The 22,326-nt window shown below is 42.7% G+C and overlaps 1 protein-coding gene across 3 annotated transcripts in view; it reads left to right on the forward strand.

The window, feature by feature from the left end:
* The window catches only part of MARCHF6 (membrane associated ring-CH-type finger 6), a 590,605-nt gene that overhangs the window by 356,501 nt on the left and 211,778 nt on the right, over nt 1–22,326 (forward strand). For all 3 annotated transcript variants that reach the window (XM_033929823.1, XM_033929822.1, XM_033929821.1), the window contains one exon: nt 5,210–5,344. In XM_033929823.1, the coding sequence (XP_033785714.1) occupies nt 5,210–5,344 (135 nt within the window). The remainder of the gene's footprint in view (nt 1–5,209; nt 5,345–22,326) is intronic.

A 22,326-nucleotide genomic window follows, 5' to 3' on the forward strand; every position in this document is an offset into this window, starting at 1 on the left:
TTTCACTCAGGTTCTACCAGAGCTTCCTCCAAGAGAGTATCTTTCCAGTCCATCCTTCTTCTTCAGGAAGCTCAAGCTCTGCTTCGTCTCCATGCCATCGAACCAGTTCCTTTGGAACAGCAGAACAGAGGGTTTTACTCCTGTTACTTCCTTGTTCTGAAGAAGGCGGGCGATTTGCGACCCATTCTGGATTTCAGGGCTCTCAACAAATTTTTAGTCAAGGAAAAATTTTGCATGTTGTCCCTGGCGTCCCTTTATCCCCTTCTAGATCAGACCGACTAGTTATGCTCTCTGGATCCCATGAGGCTTATACTCATATTCCCATTCATCCGGCCTCCCGTCAATATCTCAGATTTTGGGTGGGGAATCTGCATTATCAATACAGAGTGCTACCCTTTGGCCTGGCTTCATCTCCCAGAGTGTTCACCAAGTGCCTGGTAGTGGTAGCAGCATTACATTACATTACATTAGAGACTTCTATTCCGCCTTTACCTTGCAGTTCTAAGCGGATTACAATTGAAGATGGCTGGACATTTCCAGGAAGTTACAAATTTTAAGGAAAGATACATAGAGATGCTAGAATAAGAGATAGGGTTAGATACATAGTGGAGGCTAAGAGGGTAAATTTAAGGAAGGGGGGACATTTGAGGAAACTTGTAGAGAGGGAGGAGATTAGAGTTGGTTATATGGTGGGGTATACAGGGAGGGGGATGTTATGGAGGAGGGGGATAAGCAGACAAAATAGTTTCTTTGAATAACAGAGTTTTGATTGCTTTTCGAAAAGATTTAAGGTCACATGTGGTTGTCAACAGAATAGAGATGGAGGGGTCTAGCTTCGCCACCTGCGTTGCTAGGAGGTCATCATACATCTTCTTGTGTTGAATGCCCTTGAGTGGTAGGTAGGAGAATGGGATCTGTGTTCTCCTTAGTCTGGGTGTGAAGTTTCGGTTTAGGCGATTGTTCAGGTAGGAGGGGGCAGTTCCATTTATTGCTTTGAATAATAAACAGTAGAATTTGAATTGGATTCGGGCTCGTATTGGTAGCCAGTGTGAATCTAGGAAGGCATTGGTGATAATGGTCAAATTTTCCAAGAAAATAGATCAATCTAAGGGCTGTATTTTGGTTTGTAGCTACTTTATCAAGTTTAAGGGGCATGGTAAGTAGAGGATGTTGCAATAGTCCACTAGTCCTAGGACAAGGGATTGGACTATGATCTTGTAGTTGTCTTTGTCAAATAATTTTCTGATTTTACGCAGGTTGCGCATGGTGAAAAAAGCTTTTTGGGTGATTTTGTTGATTTGGACTTGCATTGTACAGCATCTATCTATCGATACTCCAAGTATTTTTAGGGATGGCTGTATGGTATATTTGGTGGTGTTGAACTCAAATTCTCTTATGGACGGGGTTTTATCCTTTTCAAGTAGTAGAAATTTTGTTTTCTCCGAGTTCAGCTTCAGTTTATGGTCTAACATCCAATCTTCCACTGCTTCCAGAGTTATTTTTAGGTTGCCTAATGAGGTGGGGTCTTGGGTATCGAAGGGGAGGAGTATGATTATGTCATCAGCATAGATGAAAGATAGGGTATCTAGAGTGGTACCGAGGGAGGATATGAAGAGGTTGAAGAGTATGGGTGACAACGGTGACCCCTTGAGGAACTCCACAAGGGTTAGACCAAGGGTCTGATTTCCAGCAGCTCTAAAGAATCATGTTCTTCAGGTATTCCCCTACCTGGATGACTGGCTCATCAAGGATTCCACATCTCAGGGGGTTATTGTAGCAACCCAACGGACTACATGGTTCCTACAAAGTTTGAGATTCGAAATCAACCTTCCCAAATCCCAACTTCAGCCCTCTCAGAATCTACAATTCATCAGAGCTGTTCTGAACACTATCCAACTCAGAGCATTCCTTCCTCAACAACGTCTGGAAGCACTCCTTCAGCTCTGTCATGTAGTGTCTTTCCGCTCTTCAATCTCAGCGAGACACATGATTGTACTACTAGGTCACATGGCCTCCACAGTACAAGTGACTCCTTTTGCCAGACTTCACCTCAGAATTCCTCAGTGGACCCTGACATTTCAGTGGACGCAGGCTTGCGACCCACTTTCTCGACACATTGTAGTCACTCCTTCCTTGAGACAGTCTCTCTGTTGATGGATGCTCTCTTCCAATCTCTCCAGAGGCTTACTGTTTCAAACGCCCCCTCATCAGAAGGTCCTCAGAACAGATTCCTTGACATATGCGAGGCTGTCCGCATCCGGGCTCCGTTGGTGATGTCACCCATATGTGAGAATAGCTGCGTGCTGTCCCTGAATAAAAACTGTTACGGTAAGTAATGTGCTTTTTGAGAAGAAAGAAGAAAAAGAGAAAAATTGATTAAGTTAATGCCAAAGATGATTCAAGGCAGAATGTGAAAATGGAGAGAAAAACAGTCAAAGGACAAGAAGGCCCTGGAAACATAGTTAAAAGCACAGAAAAATGAAGTCAGCAGACAACAAAGGTAGGGAAACTATTTTATTTTCAGTATAGTGTTTAATAATAATAATAATAATAACAGTTTATATACCGCGGGACCGTGAAGTTCTATGCGGTTTACAATGCTTAAAAATGTTACAGATTGAGTGAATAAACAGAGTTACAGATTGAATGAACAAACAAAGTACAGATTTAGCGACAGGTGATTCTTGTGCTCGGTTGTTAAGGACTAAGATTGAATGGGTTGGTCTCCTAAGTATTTCAGGAATAGATGTTTGAAATGATGTTTGAAATGATGTGAATAGAGGTGTTTGAAATGTGTCAGTTATGAGAAAGGAGAGATGTTAAACTTTAACTGTGAGGGCCGCAGAAAAAATAGTTAATGTCTTGTTAAAGAAATGACAATTTTGCATGTGGTAAAACTCTTTATACAGTTAAAGGAAAGATTTATAAACTAAAGAGTTTTAGCTCATGCAAAATTGTCACTTCTTTAATAAGACATTAACTATTTTTTCTGCGGCCATCCAAGTACCTACAAATCCAAAATATGGCCCTGCAAATGGTTTGAGTTTGAGACCACTGCCTAGTTCCTCTTTGGCACGGCCGTGACCAAGTACAAAATAAAGTGACTCAGTGATATTGCACAATGTCAGTAAAAAGCTGCCTTGTAAGGACCTTCATGTTCATTTCCATACAAATGTCTGCTGCTGCCAGTTTCTTCTTGCCTCCAACTCAAGCTGAGTTTCGACTTGTTCATCGTCAGGGAGGTTTAAATTATCAGTGCTGGAAACAGTGGTATAGAGTACTCATTATCAAAGCAACCATACTTAATACTTAACCATAACCAATTCAACACAGACAAATAACCACAGTAGTAACATAAATATTCATACATTTTACCTAAATAATTTGCCAATACACATCCTAGGTTGAGATTACCAATTGGACAAAGCGAATGAAAGGTTAACCAAAGACACTTTCCATTTAACCGTGAATTTGCGGTCACGTGACCATTCTTAGCTAATAGGCTATGTTTATTCTGGGCTAAGAGAGAGAAAGAATAACCATAAATGCTCTCATTCAATCACAGATGGTAGGTCACAGGACCCTTCTTGGCCAATATACTCTTTATGTTTTGATTGTAACAAATGACAGGAGGGTAAAGTTTATATAAAAAAAAAAAAAAAAGGGGTATATACCTAATCCAATTTCTCGGGCCATTCAATTCATGATTGAGCCCCATTGTCTCGACTGTGTGCTTTGTAAATATTAATTTTTGTTCCATGTATAATAATGTTTGAAACAAATCACCCCCCCCCCCCAAAGGTAGGGTTACTTTTATAAGTACTGCAAATCTGAGATCTCTCTGTGTGTCCCGCTGATATTCAGCGTCTCGTGAGGGGCGCCTCCATTTTGTTTGTTCTTATATATTCTATGATTCTGCTTTTTAAGATGTGTTGTGTGTGTCCCACATAGAGCAATCCTCATGGACATTCTATAACATAAACCACCCCTTCTGTGTTACAGTTGGTTTTGGAACGTAATTTAAATGTTTGAGATGAGTGTGGGATCTGAATTTCAGTTGTCACCATCGCTAAAGGACAAACAGTGCACCGCTCATAGGGGGCATTCCTGGATTCCCCTCTGGTTCAGATTGACAGTATTTTTTTTTAAATCTCTCCCATATTCCTTGCTCGTTTTATGGTCAAACATTTTTTTTTATTAGTACGAATACCAAACAACAAGCAACAAAGACAGCAATGTCAAAGAAAGAGCTGCCAACAATACAAAAGTCAGCGCGTTGTTAAGGTGAAACAAGAGAAGCAACCCTCCAGCCCCCAAACCCCACCCAAGCAACAAGAACCACCCGTACAAAATCCCCCCCCCCATCCTAGGAAGCTAATGGAAGCCATAAAAACCCTCCAAAATACCAAAGGCCTGTGCTCAGGTGGTCCCTGGCAGATACAAAAGAAAAGTCCTCTCCCCCAACACAAAAAAAAAAAAGAAAGAAAGTGCCTGCGGTGACCGATCCCGGGAGTGAGCTCGAAGAACCTCAACAAGGCTAAGCCAGAGGATTCAGAAGGAGACTGCGACCTCTAGGAGATAAGGAGTCCAAATAGACTCCCCACACAAACAGAAAGCAACGGCGGCGACGAGGGCGGCCAACGGCCTCTCGGGCCTCCCACGTGGCCAATCCTTGCTCGTTCATAAGCGAATCTTGGATGTTCATGAAGTTTGGGATGTAAATCTAAAATGTGCCAATGCTTTCTGAATCAATTGCACTCTAGTTGAATACGGTAAAACGCATGTGAGGGGATTATGTCTTTTCAAATCAATATGTTTGTACATATCCCATTATGGGTAAGTGTAACGTTTCCTTTTATACGCTCGTTTTATTTATTTATTTATTTATTTATTTTGAAATTTAATATAGTACCCTAATTAAAGTGTATTGGTACAAATTACATACAAATACAAAGGAACGAGTCCTATCTCTTGCAAAGCTTGTAATCTAAAAGAGTGTAGAGCATAACTTCATCAAGTTCTGAAAGTGTAGCAATGGTAAAATCATTTTTTTTAACTTTTATTTATTTTATGGATGGATGGATGCTTATCTTCTACCATAAAAGATTTTGGTCAAAGGAAAATGCTAAAATATGTGTTATTTGGTTAGTGTATATAAAAAAATATGTGTTTATGTTCAAAATACTAAACATCATTCATTTGTTTGCAGGAAATGTTTGATGCTACCTTGAAGGACAGAGAACTAAGTTTTCAGTCTGCCCCTGGAACCACAATGTTTTTGCATTGGCTAGTGGGGATGGTTTATGTTTTTTACTTTGCATCATTCATACTTTTGTTACGAGAGGTGAGTGTTCATTCAAAAACTGTGTGGAACTATACCATGGAGTTGTCAAAGTAATATAGGGATTCTTTCACAAAACTGTTGTTAAAAGAAATTTGCCTTGGTGCACCCTTATGCAGGTCTTTTCTGGGCACTAATGCCATTTTTATCACAGCTGTAAAATAGCCCATTTTTTGTATTTTTTAAAATTAATACTGACACCATTTCTTATTGTGTAGGTGGCAAGAGCTAATGCTATATCCCTGTGCTAAACAGTTAGCACATCAGTAATATAGATGTGCTACTGATGTGCTAACTGGTTAGCTCAGGAACACACATTTTCCATCTCTGACACACCGCTTAAAGTATACAGTACAGTGGTACCTCGGTTTATGAGTGCACCGGTTTGCGAGTGTTTTGCAAGACGAGCAAAACATTTGCAAAATCGGTGCCTCGGAAACCGAGCATGGCTCGATTTACGAGCCCCCCCCCCCCCCCCGCAATCCGGCACCCCCCCTGCGATCCGGCACCCCCCCTGCCTCGAACCGGCACCCCCCCCCCCGCCACGATCCGGCACACCCCCCCCCCCCGACACGATTGGGCACCCCCCCGCCGCTTCTTACCCTCATCTGGGCACTCTTGAAGCTCGGCCTCTTCGTCTGCTGGGCCTTCGTCTGCTGGGCCATCTGAGTATGCTCAAGGCCTGCGAGTTCATGTTCTGAACGTGAACGTGAACTCGCAGGCCTTGAGTATGCTCAGATGCTCAAGGCCCAGCAGACGAGGAGGCCGAGCTTCAAGAGTGCCCAGATGAGGTTAAGAAGCGGCGGGGGGGAGTGCCCAATTGTGTCGGGGGGGGGGGATGTCGGATCGTGTCGGGGGGGTGCCCAATCGTGGCGGGGGGGGTTCGGATCGTGGTGGAGGGGTGCTAGTTCGAGGCAGGGGGGGTACCTGATCGCAGGGGGGAGCCTTCGAGGGGAGCAATGCCGGTTTTCGGTGGGGGGGGGGGGGAACGCATCAAAGCAAGTTTCCATTATTTTCTATGGGGAAACTCGCTTTGATAAATGAGCATTTTGGATTACGAGCATGCTCCTGGAACGGATTATACTCGTAATCCAAGGTACTACTGTATATATATTTTTTAATGCATGGTTAGAATGCACACCTTTTGAAGTTACTGTAAAACACCTGACAATGTCCCACTGTAATCTGTTTTTATCTTCAATAGGCATGTGTTTGCATCATAATGCAGCTTAGTAAAAGGGTCTCATAGTTCCTGAAATTACCGTAGTCTATATTGGAGATTGTCTTGGATTCAAAATTAACATTAGAATTTCTAGTGATAGAGTGATTCAGATGATGTATTTTGCATTACAAATGCTGATGCAAGTCAAGAGGTTCTACACAGTATGGTATTATCAAAACATGATTATTGTAATGGAATTTATATAGGGATATCTGCTGCAAAAATGAAAGCTTTACAGATCTTGCAATTATCCCCGGACAAGCAGGCAGCATATTCTCACGGACTGTTCCAAGTGCACTGGCACTTTAAGAACTTTAGAAAGTTTGCGACAGACTGCACCGCGCATGCGCGAGTGCCTTCCTGCCCGACGTAGGCGTGCGGCTCCTCATTTCAATGTTTTCCGAGGAGCTGTTCAGTCGCGCCATTGAATGTTCATTAAGTTTTTGTACTTGCCTTCCCGCTCACGCGGATTTTATACATATATTTTCTGTGTTTATTTCTTGCGTATAGTCAATAAAAGTAAGTAAAGAGTTTCTCTTTTTTTTTGTCACGCTTTCATGCTTTTATCACTGTGGTGCCTTTCATCTCTCCTTAGCCTCTCACATTCGATTTGGCTGAGGCGATTTATCCTAATTTCATGTCCCAACCGTTAACGGGTTTTAAGAAGTGCGGCAGGTGTCAGCGCACTATTTCGGTGACAGACCTGCACAGTGCTTAGGGTCAGAACACTGCATTGACTCATACATAGGCTGTTCTACATTAAAAAGGCACATCTTAAAAACTCGCCGCCTTCAACAAAAACAGCTTTTCGGAGCTGATATGGAAGAATCTTACCCTTCAACTTCCAACATGCTATCTTCAAAGGCACTGGAAGAGAAGGGACTGCATTCCGTGACACCGTGGAAGGCACCATCATCCAAGGCGTTGCGACCTTCATTGGCACTGCCTTCTACTTCGGAGACACAACCTCTCACTCCTTCGGGTAAGCTAGCCAGCGAGAAAGTCACTAGTCTCCCAGGTGGAGTCGACCACTATGGCATTGAGTCCAATCATGCCAGTCAAACAACGACCCTTGATGCGACTCGCTCCAACTTCCAGGGGTTTCTCCTCTTCGGAGTCATCCTCTTCAGAGCGGGTCTTGGCACCAATGGTACCGGCGACTAAGCCACAGGTACCAGTGCCTTCGGTGGAGCAAATAGCGGTACCGGTGACAGATACCGGTAGCTACTTTGAAAGAACAGCTTGAGCAGTTCTTTCGCACAGACTATAGTAACATTTTCAGTCTTTTGACCCTGGCACCAACTCTTCTGGTACCTGTCCAGCCTGAGTGTACCAGTCCCAGGGATGCTGGTACCAGTACTCGGTCTTCAGTACTATCTCCTGGATTACGGCACCGCTCACCATCCAGGCATACATCCAAGACTACTGCTTCTAGTTGCAGCCCTTCTGCGCATAAGCCTAAGCGCAGTTCTTCTACACTCAGGAAGTGCGTCTCTGCTAAGCACTTGGAGAAGCATAAACATCGAACGCCTTCTTCTCTGGATCGGTACCGGGGGCATAAGAAGCATAGATTTCAATCAGCAGTACTGGACTCTGACCTCTAAGTACAATCTTCTCTGGGTGCTTCTCATTTTCCAGCTGAAGTTGATGACTCTCCTGAGTGTTCTCCACCTCATTCTCCTAAAGAGTCATCTACTCAAGAGTCTTTCTTTCTCTCACTTCATTAGACAACTTGGAAAGGACATGTCTCTTAAGTTGGAAACTGACTCAAAATATACACCTGAATATTGTGAGACTATGAACATTAAAAAGATCCCGAAAGAGGTGCTTAAGCTTCCTGTCCATGTAATATTGAAGGGCACTCTTTTTTAAAACTGGGAATCTCCCTTAACAGTGCCAGTGGCACCTAGAAAACTGGACTCCATGTACAAAGTTGCTCCTACTACAGGGTATGACAAAGCTCAGTTTTCTCACCGATCCTTAGTGGTAGAGTCTACACTTAAAAAATCTACCTCTGCTAAGGTGTATGCCTCTGTTCCACCGGGGAGAGAAAGTCACCCTATGGATAGATTTGGCAGGCGCCTCTATCAGAATGCGATACTAGAGTAAACAACTATACTTTTCATTTCACATGCTATTTGTTGAAACAATTACCTATGTACCAAAAATATCTTCCTTCTCACCTTGTTCAGAGTTTCCAACAACTAGTTTCCACCCTTCTGCAGTTACGGCAACATTTGGTACATTGTGCTTATGATTCCTTTGAGCTGTCCTCCTGAGCTTCTTCTGTGCTGTGGCCATGAGAAGACTGGCCTGGCTCAGAGTGGCGGACATGGATATGAATATTCAAGATTGTTTGGCTAACATTCCATGTCTTGGGGATGAGCGTTTCGGAGATACAGTTGAGAATGCTACTCAAAAGCTCATAGCTCATGAGAAATCTTGGGACTCCTTATTCAAGCCTAAGCCCAAGCCTTCAGTGTCACGTCCTTTCAAGCCATCTACGTCTTACCAGCGATGTTATACTGCTAAACCGGCTGTTGCAAGACCTCAGCAGAGGAAACCAAAACAGCAGAGGCCTCAGAAACCTCAGCAATCTGCTCCTGCAAAATCTACTCAGTCTTTTTGACTGTCTACTCGAAAGCGTAGTTTCAATCCAGTTGTCCCTGCCTCTTCCTCAACCCATTGGAGGTCGTCTGCAAATTTATTCTCGTTGTTGGGTTCTCAAGATCATTCAGGAAAGATACTTCCTTTATTTTCTCATTGTACATCCTCCAAGAGAGTCTGCTTCCAATCTCCTTCGGTCCTCCCTTCTTCAGGAGGTCGAGAATTTACTTCATCTCAATGCCATCGAGAGGGTTCCTCCAGAATAGGAGAATACAGGGTTCTACTCACACTATTTTCTCATCACCAAGAAGATTGGGTGGGGGGGGGGTCTTCGACCTATATTGGATCTCAGAGCTCTCACAATGCTATCCCTAGCAACATTGTATCCCGTGCTGAATCACGATTGGCTATGCTCTCTAGACCTGAAAGAGGCCTACACTCACATTCCCATTCATCAGAATTACAGGAAGTACCTCAGGTTTCAAGTGGCACAACACCACTACCAATACAAAGTTTTACCCTTTAGCCTGGCATCCTCTCCCAGGGTCTTTACCAAGTAACTGGTATTGGTAGCAGTGGCCTTGAGATCTCAGGGATTTCAAGTCTTTCCCTACCTGGATGACTGGCTCATCAAGGATCTCTCTTCTCAAACTGTGCTTTCAGCAACACACCAAATGGTGTCCTTTCTTCAGAGTTTGGGATTCAAAATAAACTTCCCCAATTCTCAACTTCAACCGTCTCAGAAACTCCAATTCATAGGAGCCCTTCTAGACATGACTCAACTCAGGGCGTTTCTTTCACAACAACGTCAAGATGCTCTTCTTCAGCTTTGTCAACAGGCTGCCCAGATCTCTGTCAGCAAGACATATGATGGTTCTCTTAGGGTACATGGCTTCCATAGTCCACGCCATTCCATTTGCGAGACTGCATTTACGAATAACTCAATGGACTCCGGCTTCTCAGTGGTCACAGGCTGTAGACACACTTTCCCAACATATTACAGTGACCTCATCTCTTAGACAGTCACTACAGTGGTGGATGCAATCTACCAATCTTTCCAGAGGCTTGCTTTTTCAAACGCCTCCGCATTAGAAGGTTCTTACGACAGACTCATCAGCCTATGCTTGGGGAGCACATCTGGATGGCCTATGCACTCAAGGTCTATGGACCTCCAGAGACCGACACCATCTTATAAATCTAGTGGAACTCAGCGATTTTCAATGCTCTCAAAGTTTTCCAGCATCTCATACAAGATCAGGTTCTCCTTGTCCAGATGGACAATCAAGTCGTAATGTATTATGTAAACAAACAGGGAGGTCTCTCTTTCTCTGACAGAAGGTTCAAAAGATTTGGAATTGGGCCATTCTTCACAACATATTTGTCAAGGCCGTTTACATTCAGGGGGAATAGAATTCTCTGGTGGACAAGCTCATTTGCATTCTTCAACCTCACGAGTGGACTCTGAATTCAACCACTCTCCATGCCATTTTCTCATATTCGGGGATACCTCAAGTAGATCTTTCTGCATCTCCCCCCAATTACAAGCTAGCCCGCTTCTGTTCCCGACTTTACTCTCCTCATCGCCTGGAAGCGGACGCTTTTCTACTGGATTGTACAAACAAGTTCCTGTATGTGTTTCCACCTTTTCTTCTTGTTCTCAGGACGCTTGTCAAGCTCAAGCAGGAGTCTGCCACCATGATTCTGATAACTCCTCGGTGGCCCAGACAACCCTTGTTTTTCCTTCTACTTCAACTCAGTATCAAGGAACTGATACCTCTACAAATATTTCCATCTCTACTCATGCAGAGTCAAGGTTCTCTTCTTCAGTCTCTACACCTGACAGCTTGGTTCCTCTTGGGCTGAGTTTTGCCTACTTGACTTATCTTAGCCTATTCGACTTATCTTAGAAGCTTCCAGAAAACCATTGGGGGGAGGCTTGTGGACCCAGCGCTTGTATGCACCTGGCCTGGTGTCGGGGAAATCGGAGGAAATCGGGGTGTCAGGGAAATCGGAGGTGGTGGCTTGGGGGGGGGGGAAGAGAATGACATACAGAAAGAAAGAGGGGGCAGGGAGAGAGAAAGAAAGAAAGAAAAGGGGGCAGGGAGAGAGAAAAAGAAATAAAGAGAGGGAGGGGAGGAATTTTGGGTTGGATAATATTGCCTTATACTGAAGAGTAGCAGTATAACTGTTTATGTTTTGGGGTGGGGATTTTGCTATCAGGTGAATTGGTTGTATTGTTTTGTGCTGTATTTGCCATTGTGAAAATTCAATAAAACTTGTTAAAAAAAGAAAGAAAGGGGATAGGGAGAGAGGAAGAAAAAGTTGGACTCAAGGAGGGACAGAGAGAGATGCTGGTTGGGGAATGGAAAGGAAGCATGTAGGAGACAGAAAGAAAGAAATATTGGATTTACAGTCAGAAGAAGGAAGTGCAACCAGATACTCATGAAATCACCAGACAGTAAAGGTAGGAAAAATGATTTTATTTTAAATTTAGTAATCAAAATGTGTCCAAATTTATATCTGCTTTCTATATTTTGCACTATGGCCCCCTTTTACTAACTGCGATAGCAGTTTTTAGCGCAGGGAGCCTATGAGCGTTGGGAGCAGCAGGGGGCATTCAGTGCAGCTCACTCTGCTAAAAACCGCTATCGCAGTTTAGTAAAAGGGGAGGGGGTATTTTTGTATAGTTGTTACTGAGGTGACATTGCATATTTTAAAGTCATCTGCCTTGACCTCTTTGAAAACCCCCCGAATATAAATAATTAACATTTTCTGTGTGATCATTTTAAAAGTTGCTCGCAAGCCAAAAAATGTGGGCACACCTGCTCTAGGGCAGTGGTTCCCAACCCTGTCCTGGAGGACCACCAGGCCAGTCGGGTTTTCAGGATAGCCCTAATGAATATGCATGAGAGAGATCTGCATATAATGCAAATCTGTTCCTTGCATATTCATTAGGGCTATCCTGAAAACCCAACTGCCTGGTGGTCCTCCAGGACAGGGTTGGGAACCACTGCTCTAGGGTATCCCACTTGCAGATGGCTCAGTTTGGGGATCTGAGTCACCTCAGCTCAGCTTGAGAGGAGCCCTCAAGTAGCAACTTAGTGGATTCAGTGAAGCACAGATGCTTCTGGGCCCACAAGGAGACAAAGTGAGTTCCTCAAGATTCCTTGGGACTACCTGTTCAGGGCTTTACTCCAGATTTTGTGAATATAATGTTCACAGCCTATTTAAATTATTGGATGCTACAGGAAGCATCTGGGGTCATGCTGGTGATTGCACAGAAGGGTTCATCCTTTCAAAGTATGGTCCTCCCATCTGAGTCATCCACAAGACACAGAGGTCCAGTTGGTTAAAGACTGGGAGGAATCGGGATCGAAGTCAGTGCCCTTAATATCCCAGTCTGAATTCTCAATCTTGGAGGATCCATGGTCTCAGACAGGGGCCATCAATCAGGAATCTGTGGCAGCCCTGGATCAGAGCGAAGACCCAGTGGTGTGCTGCTTTTTTAAGCAGGTGGCATTGCTAGAGATAATTACAAAATCCTTATGGTAATTAAAGCTTGAGCCCCTGGATACCTCTGAGGCTTAGATTTCAGTTTTGAGCAACTTAAAGGCCTCAGGCCACATTTTTTCTTTCATATCCAGATATTACCAAGATGCTGACAGAGCTTTGGGAGACTCTTGAAGGCCCTTTGCAGGTTGCCAGGACTATGACAAAGCTGTATTTGGTGGCTCAGGATTTTCAGCAACTGTTTGTTCCATCTAAAGTGGATTCACTGGTAATGCAAGTGACTTAAACGTACTTCGCTGTCTAGTGAAGGTGGAGTAACTTTAATAGATGTGCAAGACAACAGAGTGGATTTAGTCCTCAAAAGGCAATTTGAGACCCTAGCCTTGGGTCTAAAGGCAGTAGCAGTGGCTTCATTTGTTGCACATGCCTGGAATAACAGATTGCATCAAGCCCTGTTGGCGGAAGATGATGCATTATGTGGCAGGCATGTTACGATTTTGAGCCATGCATTTTTTGAGATTCCATGTACTGGAGAGCCATTTCATAGAATCATGATGGCAGATAAAGGTCAAATGGCTCATCCAGTCTGCCCATCCGCAGTAACCATTATCTCTTCCTCTCTCTAAGAGATCCCACTTGCCTTATCCCATTCTTTCTTGAATTCAAACACTTCTGGAGACTGTTACATGCATCTACCACCCTTTCTATAAAAAAAGTATTTCCTTAAATTACTCCTGAACCTATCACCTCTTAACTTCATCCTATGTCCTCTCATTCCAGAGCTTCCTTTCAATTGAAAGAGACTCGATTCATGTGCATTTACGCCACAGAGGTATTTAAACGTCTCTATCATATCTCCCCTCTCCTGCCTTTCCTCTAAAGTATACATATTGAGATTTTTAACTCTGTCCCAAATGCCTTATGACTAAGATCATGCACCATTTTAGTAGCCTTTCTCTGGACTGACTCTATCCTTTTTATATCTTTTTGAAGGTGCAGTCTCCAGAATTATACACAATATTCTAAATGAGGTCTCACCAGTGTCTTATACAGGGGCATCAATACCTCCTTTTTCCTACTGGCCACATGTCTTCCTATGCACCCTAGCATCCTTCTTTCTTTTGTCGTCACCTTTTCAGCTTGTTTGGCCACCTTAAGATCATCACATACAATCACACCCAAATCCCGCTCTTCTGTCATGCATATAAGTTTTTCACCCCCTAAACTATACCTTTCCTTTGGGTTTTTGCAGCCCAAATGCATGACCTTGCATTTCTTAGTATTAAATTTTAGCTGCCAAATTTCTGACCGGTCTTCAAGCTTCACTAGGTCTTTCTTCATGTTATTCACACCATCTGGGGTGTCTACTCTATTGTAGATTTTGGTATCATCCACAAAGAGGCAAATCTTGCCTGAGAGCCCTTCAACTATATCGCTTATAAACATGTTAAAAAGAACAGAACCTTGAGGCACACCAATGGTGACATCCCTTTCCTCAAAGCAATCTCCATTGACCACTACCTTCTGTCACCTTCCACTCAACCAGCTCCTAACCCAGCAAGTTACTTTGGGGCCCATCCTGAGGGCACTCAGTTTATTTATTAGACGTCTGTGTGCAACACATAAGAACATAAGAATTGCCGCTGCTGGGTCAGACCAGTGGTCCATCGTGCCCAGCAGTCTGCTTCCACGGTGGCCCTTAGGTCAAAGAACAGTGCCCTAATTGAGTCTAGCCTTACCTGTGTACTTTCTGGTTCAGCAGGAACTTGTCTAACTTTGTCTTGAATCCCTGGAGGGTCTTTTCCCCTATAACACCCTCTGGAAGAGCGTTCCAGATTACTACCACTCTGTGGGTGAAGAAGAACTTCCTTACGTTTGTATGGAATCTATCTCATTTTAAATTTAGAGGGTGCCCTCTCGTTCTCTCTACCTTGGGGAGAGTGAACAACCTGTCTTTATCTACTAAGTCTATTCCCATCATTATCTTGAATCTTTCGATCATGTCCGATCTGTCTTTTCTTTTCAAGGGAGAAGAGGCCCAGTTTCTCTAATCTCTCACTGTACAGCAACTCCTCCAGCCCCTTAACCATTTTAGTCGCTCTTCTCTGGACCCTTTCGATTAGTACAATGTCCTTCTTTGTGTACGGCAACCAGTGCTGGACGCGGTATTCCACGTGAAGGCGTACCATGGCCTGGTACAGCGACATGATAACCTTCTCTGATCTGTTTGTGATCCCCTTCTTAATCATTCCTAGCATTCTGTTTGCCCTTTTTGCCGCCACCACGCATTGCGTGGACGGCTTCAGTGACTTGTCTACAGTACTCCCAAGTCTTTTTCCTGGGGGTATCTCCGAGTACTGCACCAGACATCCTGTATTCGTGTAGAAGATTTTTGTTACCGACATGCATCACCTTACACTTATCCACGTTAAACCTTATTTGCCATGTCGCAGCCCATTCCTCGAGCGTGTTTGTGGTGTTGCAGGTCTTCGCAATCCTTCTGTGTCTTCACTACTCTGAATAACTTTGTATTGTCTGCAAATTTAATCACCTTGCTCATCGTACCAATTTCCAGGTTGTTTATAAATATGTTGAAGAGCATGGGCCCAAGTACGGAACCATGCAGCACTTCACTTGTGACACTTTTCCAGTCTGAGCATTGTCCATTTACCCCCACTCTCTGTTACCTATGATCCAGCCATTTTTTAATCCACATGAGTATATCACCCTCGATTCCATGGCTCGCAATTTTTTTGAAGTAGTCATTCATGCGGGATCTTGTTGAATGCCTTCTGAAAATCCAGGTATACAATGTCGACCGGGTCGCCCTTGTCTATCTGCCTGTTTACTCCCTCAAAGAAGTGCAGTAAGTTCATCAAGCAAGATCTTCCTTTGCTGAAGCTGTACTGGCTAGTCCTCATCAGATTGTGTCCGTCAAGGTGATCAATGATGTGGTCCTTTATCAGTGTCTGTACCATCTTTCCCAGTACCGAGGTCAGACTCACTGGTCTGTAGTTTCCCGGATCCCCCCTCGAACCTTTCTTGAAGATCGGCATAACATTCGCCACTTTCCAGTCTTCCAGAATCCTTCCTGATTTGATCGACAGATTGACTATTAGTTGAAGGAGTTCAGCTATAACCATTTTCAGTTCTTTGATTACCCTCGTATGGATGCCACTTGGTCCCGGGGATTTATTGCTTTTAAGCGTATCAGTCTGCCTGCATACTTCTTCTAGACTGACAATCAACCCTGTCAGAGTCCCGTCTTTATTTCGTGCGTATAGCCTGTCGGCTTCTGGTATATTGTATATATCCTCTTCAGTAAATAGAGATGCAAAAATGTGTTCAGTTTGTCAGCGATGGCTCATTTAGTACTCCCTTTATTCCATGGTCCCCACCGCTTCCTTCGCGGGTCATTTCCCCTTAATATATCGAAAGTACTGCTTGAAGTTTTTTGCCTCCTTGGCTACTTTTTCCTCGTAGTCTCTTTTGCCCCCTCTTACTGCCTTATGGCACCTGCTTTGATGTTTGTGCTTTTTCCAGTTTCTGTCCATTTTTTTACTTTTTCCATTCCTTAAACGAAGTCTTGTCTCTGATCGCTTCCTTCACCGCTACAGTGAGCCACACTGGTTCCTTGTTCTTTTTCCTCTTGGATCCTTTGTTGATACGCGGTATATATAGATTTTGCGCCTTGGTGACTGTCTGTCCTTAAAAAGGGACCATGCTTGCTCTAACATTTACTTATGTTCTTTTTAATCTTCTTCCCCACCATGATTCTCATCTATTCGTAATTCCCTTTTCGGAAGTTCAGTGCCGTGGCCGTCATTCTGCATCAGTGTTTTGCCCCTGTTCAGCTGAAGTGGATCACGTTGTGATCACTGTTTCCCAGTGTCCCTTCTACTTCTACACCTTGCACTGGTCTTCGTGAACGGCAGAGATTACGAAATTGCTCAATCTATAAAAATACTAGGGGTTACCCTTGACAAACATCTAACACTAGAAAAACATACAAATCTAATATTCAAAAAATGTATCTCTACTCTATGGAAACTCCGCACCGTCAAAAAATTATTCGACGAATCATCCTTTCGACTACTAGTGCAAGCCTCCATCCTGAGTACTCTGGACTACTGCAACGTCCTATTTCTGGGAGCTTACAAAAAGTCACTACACAAACTAAGATTAATCCAAAACACTGCAGTCCGTCTCATCTTCGGACTAAACAAATGGGAACATATCTCCCCATATCTACAAATACTTCACTGGCTGCCAGTAGAATCCAGAATACTTTTCAAGTTTGCCTACATCAGCTTCAAAGCTATCTTCGGGATGCTACCAACTTACCTAGCTTCCCAATTCCTCACCAACTGCCCGAATAAGTCCTCCTGCAGAGCAAACCTCTTTAACTACCCATCTCTGAAATCATGTCACTACAAGAAGTACCTAGACAGAATGCTATCATTCCAGGCAGCTAAACTGAACACATGGCTAGCAAAACCATTTCTCGATGCCACATCATAAGCTGACTTCAGAAAATCACTGAAGACCGTCTCTTCAACGCCAGCTAGTTTTTCCTCTACCAATTGTAACCCCCGAAAGCCCATCTGCTTCCTTTTCCCTTCCCCTTTCGATGTATTTTGCTGTAACGCTCTCTTACCCTCATTGTAAATATCTTCCTGTAAACAGTGCTGATCTCTTGTATCTTGTTCACTTTGTATTACCCTGTATCATATTGTAAATATCCTCCAATATCTTACACATATTGTAATATCCTGTATCTTATTTACTTTGTAATTATCTTCCGGTAAACAGCTCTGATCTCTTGTACCTTGTTCTGAACCCTTCATTATGTAACTTAGACATCTTGCTCCAATGCTAATGTTTTTTCAGATCCCCGGTTCCAAAGCTTGTTTTCTTGTTCTAAACATATGTATCTTGTTGTAAACATTTGTCTCTAGCTGTAAACACTGCACTCTCTCTCGGAACGACTCCCATTGTAAACCGCTTTGAACTTAGGGTATAGAGGTATATAAGAAATAAAATTATTATTATTATTATTTAGAATTAAGTCCAGAATTGCATTTCCTCTCATATTTTCCTTAACAAGTTGTTCCAGGAAGCAATTGCCTACAGCATCCAGGAACTTGGTTTCCCTGCTGCAGCCGGAGGTGCCTAGGTTCCAGTCTATCCCCGGATAATTGAAGTTGCAGTTGTGTTTAATCTCATCCACCATTTCTCCATCAGTTTTTTTCAGATTGCCCTGGGGGTCGGTAGTAGATGCCAATCTTCGTTTTCGTTCCATTTGTTCTAGGTATTTTGGCTCATAGAGACACTCTACCTTATTTTTCATTTCCGGCGTGTTTTTTCCGGTAGACTCGATTCCTTCTTTGATATATAGGGCAATGCGCCCACCTTTGTGTCCTACTCTGTCTCTGCGGTATAGCTTGTATCCTGGTAGCACAGTGTCCCAGACATTTTCCTCGTTCCACCATGTTTCCATGATGCCGATGATGTCAAGGTTATCATTTTGTGCCATAGCTTCCAATTCCCCCATCTTATTCCTTAGGCTCCTTGTGTTTGTGTGTTAATCACTTGAGTTTGCTGCCTGTTACTTTCTTGCAATTCCTTCCTTCCTTGTGTCCCTTTCGATCTGTCAGGATTTTTATCTTGCCTATGATCCGGTGAGTCTTCCCTGCAATCTTCCTGCATGGTATCCTCTGGGTATACTGTTTCCCGAACCATCGACTTCTGGTCGGCTTTCCCCCTCTTCCTAGTTTAAAAACTTCTCAATTTCTCGCTTGATGTTGCTTGCAAGTAGCCTCGTTCCGTCTCCGCTGAGGTGGAGTCCATCCTTCCTGTATAGCTTGTTCTTCCCCCAGAACATCGTCCAGTTGCGCACAAAGTGGAATCAGTCAATTGGGTTTATCCCATTTGCATATGCAGATGACGTACAACTGTTATATCCCATAGACACTAGTGCAGATGGAGAAATTACAGCAATCAATGAGAAACTTTCTAAAATATCAAAATGGTTGCATGACAATAAATTGGCCCTCAACACATCCAAAACTGAGACTATGCTTTTTCCGTGTAGGGAGGGTCAGAAACTAGGAGCCAATATAACCATAAACACAACTAACCTTAAAGTAGTTACTAAGGTAAAATTTCTCGAGGTCATATTAGACCAAAAGCTCAATTACCACAACCAAATTAGTTCTCTGGTAAGAACGTGTTTCTACAGGTTAAGATTAATTAGATCACTGTCTGCGTTTCTCGATAAATCATCATTAAACATCTTAATACATTCCCTAGTCATTTCTAAAATTGACTATTGCAACGCCCTATACAAAGGGAGTACCTTAAAAGAAATACGTAGACTACAAATTCTTCAAAACACCGCAATAAAAATTATCATGAAAAGAAAAAAATTTGATCATTTAACTCCACTGTTAAAGGAAAATTACTGGTTACCTGTAAATCATAGAATTACTTACAAAATAGCTTTACTCGCACATAAAATATTAGTAAATAAAGCCCTAGCATTTTTAGAAAGATTTCTAATACCATACACCCCTGTAAAATCTCTAAGATCAGAAGAAAAATCTCTGTTAGTAATTCCCTTATTAAAAATTATTTATTCAAGGAGGGATATAATCTTTTCTGTTACAGCTCCTCAAATTTGGAACTTACTTCCTTTCAACATAAGAGAAGAAAAATTACTTAAGTTCAAAGGCCTACTAAAAAGTTGGTTGTTTAAGGACACCTTTAACTGACCCATTTAAAATCATACGACCTTATTCTGGAATTTATCTGGACAAGGAACACTGTTAAGCAGAAATTAAATGGGTAACGTTTCCTAACTTTTTGTCTCCTTACCCATCCTTTTTCATTTATTTTGGAATTGTATTTAATCCTATTTTCTTTAACCCCCTCCTTCTCAATTGCATTTTTATGTCATAATTGTTTTTAATGCCCTGTTTGTTGGATTTTTTATTTTTCCTATTTTTAATCTTTGTAAATCGCATTGGATATGGATATTACGATTATATAAAATATCTTAAATTAACTTGAAACTTCCTCACACCAGCGCTTTATCCATACGTTGACTGCTTGCAGCTCCGTTTGCCTCTTCTCATCGGCCCTCAGTACCGGCAAGATCTCTGAGAACGCTATCAGAACGAGACTAAGCCATCTTCAGCCGCAGCACAGTGAAGAGGAAGGGAGATCGAGTCGTCCCCCTTCACTGCACCGAAGGGCAGATCGCATTCAGCGGGAAGCCCTGCCCCCTACAACCGTTTGTTCACCTGGCCTGCCTTCCAGCCCTCTTGTGCTCAGCAGACCAGGCCATCTTCACTCACAGCACAGTGAAGTAGAAGGGAGATTGAGTCATCCCACTTCACTGCACCGATCGCATTCGGCAGAAAGCCCTGTCCCCTGCAGCCGTTTCGTCAACTGGCCCGCCTTCCAGCCCTCTTAAGGGCTCAGTGAACCAGGCCACCTCCCTTGTTACCCAGTCTGCCTCCCAGCCCTCTTAAGGGCTCAGCGGACAATGCCACTCCTTGCTCACCTTCCAGCTCTCCTAAGGGCTCAGCGGACCAGGCTGCCCCCTAAATAAAAATAATAAGAAAATAAAAAAGAGAAAAAAATAAAAAATAACAATAAATAAATAAAAAAGCTTAAAATAAAAAAAAAAAAGCTTACTCCTAATTGGCTCCTTAACCGGCGCCCTTACCCCACTTCTTACTGGTCTATTTACCTTTGTCTTATAATTTCTGTTATCTAGCAGCTTCAGATCAGTCCCTGTGGTTTCCACTAATTTTTATCATGAAGCCACCTCCTTGGTTCCTTCTTCTCTTACTCTGTTCATTTCTCAATACTACTCACTGCATGAAACCTCTCTCCCCCAATATATTTGACTCCACTAGTGTTAGTGAGATCTGCCCTGGCCTCAGAATCCCTGTGCAGATGTGCACCAGAAATTACCCCTTTTAAAAAATCTCTCGAGGTGTTAACTATGCTTCTTTAAAGCCTTACTTAGTGCCGTCTTGCCTCTGACTCTCTCACTTCAGTCCTGACACTATGTTGCAATGTCAGATCAGCATGCAACAAGACTTATGTTCTTATGTTCAAATACATTATATTACATTACATTAGGGATTTCTATTCCGCCATTACCTTGCAGTTCAAGGCGGATTACAAAAGAATTATCCAAGATGTATAACAGCAAGAACTTACAAAAAAAAAATAAAAATTGGTTATTTTCAAAAAGAGTGAGAAATGGGTAAGGTTATTTGTTTGGGGTAGTTGGCTTTAGTGAGAGGTGGAGTTTGAGACTTGCGGTATTATCTCTTTTTTCAGAGTTTTCTTGAAGAGTATGGTCTTTATTTCTTTTCTAAAAGTCTTGTAGTCGAGGGATGCCGTCAGTAGATTGGCGAGTTGGTTGTCTAGTTTGGCTGATTGAGTGGCCAGGAGGCCATCATATAGTTTTTTCCGTTTGACCTCCTTAATTGGGGGGTATGAGAATGGGGTGTGAGTTTTTCTATGTCTGGTTGCAGTGTTGTGGATGAGGCAGTTATTCAGATAGTTTGGACTGTCTCCGTATAAAATCTTAAATAGTAGGCAGTAGAATTTAAATTGTATTCTTGCTGGAATCAGAAGCCAGTGCGATTGGAGATATGCTTCTGTAATGTGATCATGTTTCTTTAATGAGTAGATGAGTCTTAGTGCTGTATTTTGGATAGTTTGTAGTTGTTTTGTTATGGTTGTAGGGCATGGGAGGTAGAGGATATTACAGTAGTCAAGTAGGCCTAGTATTAAAGACTGAACTATGAGCTGGAATTGAGTTTTCTCGAAGAATTTCCGAACTTGTCTTAAGTTTCTCATGACTAAGAATGACTTTTGTATTGTTTTATTGATTTGCGGTTGCATGGTGCAGCATCTGTCGATAGTTATTCCTAGCAGTTTTAGGGTGGTTTGTATGGGGTAGTTGATTGCGTTGATTTCAATGTTGGTTATGGTTGGTATTTTGTTGTTTTCTAGGAGGATGAATTTCGTTTCATCTGGGTTCAATTTCAGTTTGTGATCTTTCATCCAGGTTGCTATTGATTTTAGTGTTTGGTATATTGTGTTCGTCATGGAGAGTTCAGGTTGGTCGAAGGGTATGAGAATGGTAATGTCATCGGCATAGCTGTAGGAGGTTATGCCTTGTTTGTCCAGGTCAGAGCTGATTTACTAGGGGATTTTGATCCTGGATTCTTGTGCATTACAGAATCATGGATCGCAAAAGATGATTTATCTACACAAAACTAACTCTGTTCCCTTGGTTATCAAGGTCTCTTCTCTTCCAGAAATTGCTGGAAAGGAGGAGGCCTGGTACTTCGCTACAAATCATTCTTTGACGTTCAGCTTCTTGAAAAGGGTAGCGACACATCACTAGAATATATGCTAGCTACAGTCAACGATGAGCTCCATTATTACCCATTGGGTATTTTGTTACTATATCGTCCACCAATGCCTTGGAATAAATCCTCTGAACTCATTTTTGAGACCATAACAAGCGATCTCCTAAAATTTCAAAGATTACTGATTATTGGTGATATTAATCTCCACCTAGACAATAACACCAGCAAGGATGCGATTGAATTCA

The sequence above is a fragment of the Geotrypetes seraphini genome, chromosome 2 (genome assembly GCF_902459505.1).
Source record: "Geotrypetes seraphini chromosome 2, aGeoSer1.1, whole genome shotgun sequence".
Taxonomy (NCBI): domain Eukaryota; kingdom Metazoa; phylum Chordata; class Amphibia; order Gymnophiona; family Dermophiidae; genus Geotrypetes; species Geotrypetes seraphini.